The 6,684-nt window shown below is 40.4% G+C and overlaps 1 protein-coding gene across 1 annotated transcript in view; it reads right to left on the bottom strand.

Moving 5' to 3' along the window:
* Positions 1-1,312: 1,312 nt before the first annotated feature.
* AXL (AXL receptor tyrosine kinase) overlaps positions 1,313-6,684 on the bottom strand; it is a 225,797-nt gene continuing 220,425 nt past the window's right edge. Inside the window, exon 20 of the mRNA XM_086938617.1 lies at positions 1,313-6,104. Within this exon, the coding sequence (XP_086794743.1) occupies positions 5,708-6,104 (397 nt within the window). The 3' untranslated portion in view covers positions 1,313-5,707. The remainder of the gene's footprint in view (positions 6,105-6,684) is intronic.

Raw genomic sequence — 6,684 nt, 5'->3', positions numbered from 1 at the left:
GCCAATGGCTTGCCTCCCAGAAAATAAGTAATGTGATTAGTGGTCTGACCATGATTTAACAATTTTTTGCGAATGGATTGCCTTCCTTTATCTACAATATGGTGGAATTCATTAAAGCTGAACTTTATGTCTTGCTTTGCAAGATAGAAAAATACTTCCTAAGGCCTTCTTCATGAGTTGGTGAATATTTAATCTAATAATAATGCATCTGAAAAAAACTGACATGGAGTGTTCGATATTTATCAGGGGTAATAATTAACATATTTTATGAGTTTTGGGAGAAAAACATGCGGATTTTGATGCTTACTGCACCACAAGCCATATGTTCCAGTAAGTACTAGCCAGTTTTCCAAAGATTAATATCCTTAGGTTTAACATGCCAATAATTATCACAAAACTCAAAATTGTGAACTATGCCGTAGCAGGAGTTACTGTATATGCATCACAATTGTCTGGGTCACGCGTAATGAGGACCAACATGTCTTTCTATAGCATAGAATGAGTACCACTGAGCAATAATGTAATCTGAGTGTCGCTGGGGTGAATCAGGTTACAGTCTAGCTCCAATTGGAACAAAATAAGGATTAACATGAATAGCAAAAACCTTTCTTTGAACATAGGCGTGCTCGATGAGACAGTACTGTACATTCTCAAAACCGCTTGAAAAAGCCTAAAAAATACAGCCGATACGGGGATTACAAATTTAGAGACTACAGTATTATTTATTATGGAACAAATAGAGGCAGCAGGGGAAATTATGATTTCTGTGACGGAATACAGTTCCTCAGTGCATTTACCTGTTATTAAATTTAAAGAGCATGTAATTCGAGGTGCTCCGTGGGAGGGTGGGGAGATGGAGTGGGTAGGTGCAATGGGTCCAATCCTGTCTAGTCCCATTATAAGATCATATCTATATCACTCCCATTGTAGAGAGGCACTATTCTATGGCAGGGTTAAGTCAAGTTTATGCAGTCCAAAGGCATTTTACACCTGTTCTTTCAAAATATCAAAATTCACATCTGCTCCAAAATATCTCTCAAAATGCTTCTGATGGATGCAGCTAGGTCTGGGTGGAGTTCCAGGAGTTTTACTCCATGGAACTCCTCGTAGAGTTCCGCCAGTAGCAGAGTCTGTTAAGTTGCACTGCTTGCACTGATTTTTAGCTCCAGCAGTTTGCCCGCACTGTAAAATCAGTGTGAATGGCACTGCCAGAGGGTGCTGCCGCTTTCCGACGCTCTAGCAGACATCCTACTCGAGCCAGCTTGCTAAACACGAGCGGCAGAGTTCTCAACGTGAGCAGTGGTGACCTGCCGTGACCGCCCACGTTGAGAAATCTGACCTGGAGGTCTAGTGTGCAATTTTTTCTCGCGAGCGCTTGGCAAGCCACTTGAGAGAAAAAACTACCCTCCACGTGACTTCACAGAGTTTTTTCGGAACTCTGCGCTCCGTGCACAGTGCGGAGTGGGCATAACTCTGCAAACTCCACCGGCGTAGCAGAATTCTTCTCCCAGCCCTAATTGCAGCACAGAGCGAGTGATGAACATCCGTTGTTTGAGAAAGAATGATATGGACTGGATACAGATGACATCGTACAACACGTCCTTTGATCAGACATTTAAAATATAGCACTTTGGTGGAGCAGCTGCAAGACACTCTTAAAATGGCTGCACCCTAATTACATTACTGCATCTTCATCATAGAAAGGACTACTTATCACATGACTTTATTTATAGCATAGTATGAAAACTAAAAGCTAGAAATGTAGATGATAGTTGTACCTGACTGTAATTAGAACATAGCTTCTATTGCATGCAATAAAAGCTTTTGGGTGCGCTGTAAATGGGCCTGATGGTCATGATGTTAAATTGGGGGCTGTGGAACCAGAGACCTGAGCAATATTCATGACTTCTCTATTTAACTAATATCAAATGCATATATGGGTTGAGAAATTCCTGGATATTGCTTGGACTGGAGAGGAGTGCGGGAGGATGGCTTTGCCAGGCACAAGCAGGCATGAGCAAGAAGTCACTTTTTGCTACCTGTAATGAACCTACACACACCCCTAAATCTTAGATCAAGTCATGTCGCCGTGTTAACATTTGGTAGTCACATGGTGGTTTACGGACTGGCTAGAGATAGACTTCCGAGCACCAGTGACGATTGCTGGCTCCATCTCTCCATATCTAAATTGAGCATCATTGGCAGAACAGACAAGATGAGGATTCTTACTCCTCACAGGAAATTTTAAACAGCGTACCAGACTAACTAAACTTTGACACGAGCCAGCACAGCAAGGGAAGTTGCTACACTGCATTGCGTCAATGGGAGAGAGCAGAAATATACCAGAAATACACAATATCTGGCTAAGATATGCAGCAGGTCTGTTTGCTCATAGCGCTGGAGCACTTTGGGCTGCCTGGCGCCAATGCAGACACCCCTGCATGACTACTTAAGGGTTCCTGCATTATGGTCAGAATAGTTTTTCTGCAGGAAGGCATATCTTCCTGAGGGAAAGCTATTCTTAGAGGTGTATTCCACTTTGCATGTGTGCTGCAGAATACAGCACATACATAGAAAGAGAAAGTAACGCAAAGGAATAAAGATATCGGTGCAAAGCCAGGTTTACTAACTTTAACAAATATGGATTTGGGGCTAAATCCATGGTAGATGCATGTGAATGCCCATGCTTGACCCATGGAACCTCTCCCCAATGCAAGGTAATGTAAGACAACACTATGCACTGCTTTGCATTATTTTGTTGACAAAGTTTTACGTGGCTTAGTAAGTACCAAAAAAGATTTTGCATCGGAGCTGCGTCAATAAAGTGATGCAAGCCGGGCGCAAAATCTTAGTAAATCTGGGCTAGGGTTCTTTGCTCCCATATTTGCCCAAACTGGGACCTTTTACAAACAAACTACCCTCAGTATTATATTTTACATAAAGGTCAGTGCCAAGCAGTCAACATTAAAAACAATTAAACACATTGTAATACTTTGAACTGTAATAATGTTTTACACCCTGACTGGAAAACAAACAGAGAAAACAAAAGCATTGTTTAAAAAACACTCAACTGTAACAAGCAGATTTGCCACAATTCTCTTGCAATGTATCAGCAGCATGTTGGGAATCCTGCTTTTTACTGGTAAATAGACAGCAACAGTTGAAAACCAAACTAAGAGGTTTTATCCCTTTACAAAATATACACAGGTTTCAAAGTGACAGCCACCACAACCAAAAGCAGAAGTGGTATTGTAGGTCCATGTGGGGTGCAAGCAATATGGTACACAACAGATACATATAGTGCAATCATTTATATAAACTAGAATTTAATGCTCATACAGTCCTTATGTTGGCAGTGAGTATTATCGTTTTTTTTCTTCTTGATGAGACATTAGGACTAGGGTGGGCCCAGCTTTGCCATTAGAACCATGTGTTTTCTTTCACTGGTCCGGATTGTACCTAAATGTAGAACCTATGTTTTAGCGAAGAGTATGAATGTTTGCCTGAAGTCTTGTTTATGACAATTTCTGGCGGCAGGTGTCTGTCGAAGAAACTGCAGAGCTGATGATGGCACTTTTAAGATGGGGGCAGCAGGTGATGTACAAAGTTTTCCTCCCTTCAGAATTAAGCTTCTTGATATTTCCCTTGTATTCACAATATAATTCCATTAATCTCAAATTTGCAAAAAATATATAAATCTTAGGTAATTTGATAACATAGGCCTTAGAGCATTATCTCTGTCAAACCATTTTCAATCTGCTAGTTCAAAGTGGAAGATGAAAGAGAGTTTGGACTCACAAAGGCAACATGGATTTGGAGGGAACTGCCAACTCTGACAAACACCCCCCTGGATAGGCCTATGTCTTGCTATTCCAATCTTGCAACTCTTGGCAATACAATGACATCAAGAAGGCAGAAGGGTGGTCTCACCATTTGACAAAGTGCACCTTTCTCCTCATAATCACCTCATCAGTGTTTATGTGATCCTGAATTACTGATGATCATCATTCGGTACCATATGGTGGATTTCTCTGTCGCCTTTGTAAAATTAGCACATCCCAGTCAGTTCCTCTGTAGCATTGTGCCAATTTTAAATGAAAAAGGTCGGGTTAACCAACAATTATTAGCACCCTTGGCGAAGCCATGTTTCAAATGACCATGTGGTCTGAACCTCCTTTTCACTTTAGGGCTGATGGGCACTGGTGTGCCTGGCTGGGGGGCAGCATTACATTGCTATGCAAGACTTCAGTTACCGGTACCGATGTATTCTCTATATCATCCTTAAACTCCGGCAAATTTAAAAGACGCAATTCATCCTGCAGAACTCGCTATATAACACATTTCATAGCTCTTTGAAAGGTTAACTTACAGTGGCAAATGACAGTCTACCTTTGCAATAGTCCTAAAAGATATGAATTGATAGTTGCTGGTATATTACATAAAAGTCCAAGTTCACAAACATATCTTTCTTCAATCCATCTCAGTGGGATTTCAAACGTGTCCCACCAGAACTTCAATTCATATTTGAAGGGGACCGTAGGAATGTCTTGTGAAGTTCGGGTACACTGGAATATTTTGATTGACACAGCAGTGGGACTTCATTCCCATTAAGTGCTATCATTGGGCATCCTTAAATTAAATTGTACAATTTCTCATCTTCATTTGTGTATTTTGTGGACTTCCCTCTAAAATATCAATTTGAATCTTTTAGGAAGAGAGAGAGCATATAGTTGGTCCCAAAGGAGCTGCCGAATTAAGACACATTGGTCTTGGAAGACATAGCAATGCAGACAATAAGGGTGAGCATTAATTGGCAATGGCTTTTACGTGCCATTTTGTTCAAGAATACTTCAATAGTCATGACTTCTATGGAAGTAGCAACTAGATCCATTTTAGATGGGAAACGTTCTTAATCAACATATCCTTAACAAATCAACTAGTACCTTAAGATCCTGAAAACAGTTCCCATATACCTGCAAAACACTCATTGTCCGTACTACAATATTGTCTTCAACAGCATCACTTTCCGTATCAATGTTGACCTTTTCAATGCAAGGTGTGTCTTTGAGTTCCGAAGTCCGTGGAATAGACAATGGAAATTTTAATGGATGCAACAAATCCACCCTCGCAAAAACTTTCAGAAATCTCACAACTTTATAAGAAGAACTGTACCGTGAAATTCAATGCCCTTCAGGTGCTACATCAAACACAAGATGAATGTGCTCTGAACACATTCTCAAGAAAAACACTATGGCTTATAGTAATTGAATAATCATAAAAATATTGTATCTTTTTGGTGGGGATGAATATTCTTTTTCAGACTCAAAGCATTCTCAAATCTGTACTTCTGTTTTTAAGATTTAAAAAAGAACATTCCTCGAAATTTATAGAATTAGTTGAAAAGAATCCAGCAAATTTGTCAATATCTTGGTGTTATCAAGGAATTGGTTTTCATAAGGGTACAAGTGGCAAAACATTTCTGATAAGACAATTTGTTTGTTATACCAGACTTTTTTGCCCAAAAATTGGGGTTACGCAGATGTGTTTTTTCTTGTGTTGTTCTTCTTGAATGTTTTTTGGTTTTGTGTTTTCTTTCTCAGTGTCAAAATAGCAGTAAACAGCCAGTTTCAGCTTTTCTGTTATTTTGGCAATTGTTTGTAAATTTAGAAGATGCTTTAGAATAGTCTCATGCCCGTGGGTGACTGGGTCATTGCGGCAAACTGCGGAACATAATATCATCAAATGTGCTTTCTTCTGTACCATGGTAGGGCAGCAAATTCTCAACAAGTTGTGCTTCGCTCAGAAGGCGAGTCGACTCATGGGGGCAGAGGACATATCGGTTGGTGCCGTCTGGCTGGTGAACCTCTGCTGTGACTGCACTGCCCTTGAGGCAAGGCTCCTCCAGTTCCGAGCCTCCAACTGCTCCCAGCTCAATATCCACTTCAGAAGGCTTACGGATCTCTTCCATGTTGACATACAGAATCTCCTCTGGGTCTTCGACAGGGGGCAGATTCTTCATGATCTTCTGAAGCTCCCAGTGGATGACCTCAAAGGATGGACGGTCCTTGGAATTCAGCATCCAACAGCTACACATGAGCTCATACCTGCAATTCAAAGGTAAACTGTGCTTACAGAATGCCTTGTGTACATCCCACAACAATGTAAAAACTAGAATGTAATCTATTTCACCACAAATGTCATCTATCCTACTATATGTATTGCTTTTGAACTAAGTCTAGAATAAAGTTGCCTACTGCTTAATTTATAAGTGCATGCACTCGGTCAAAATCATAGCTCGCCACCAGATGCTAGGGTACTCTTCGTACTCCCTGCTTGAGCATCTGTGACAAGGAACTGTTTACTTGACAAAAATGAATCTAATTACAATCTTAATACCAATTCAAACATGACCAGCAAACTAATGAGGGATCCAGGTTGAATATCTTCATGAACGTTTATGAAAATGAGCCTAAGAAGAATTCTGGCACAATGTGCTTATGTTCAACCTCAAAAAAATCTCACAGGGTCCTCATGCTTTGTAACCTCAGCATGGTTGAAGAGGCACATAGATCCCAAAGTTGACTGAGTGTGAACCTTATTTTACAGATACAGTTCCCTCCATCAAGAGTTTTATTAGATCTTGGACCTGTCGTATGCTGTATGATTGCAAATGAGTTCTGTCAA

This window comes from Lissotriton vulgaris, chromosome 9, assembly GCF_964263255.1.
Source record: "Lissotriton vulgaris chromosome 9, aLisVul1.2, whole genome shotgun sequence".
Taxonomy (NCBI): domain Eukaryota; kingdom Metazoa; phylum Chordata; class Amphibia; order Caudata; family Salamandridae; genus Lissotriton; species Lissotriton vulgaris.
Note: the sequence above shows the minus strand (reverse complement) of the source record. Positions and strands in the feature narration are given on the sequence as shown.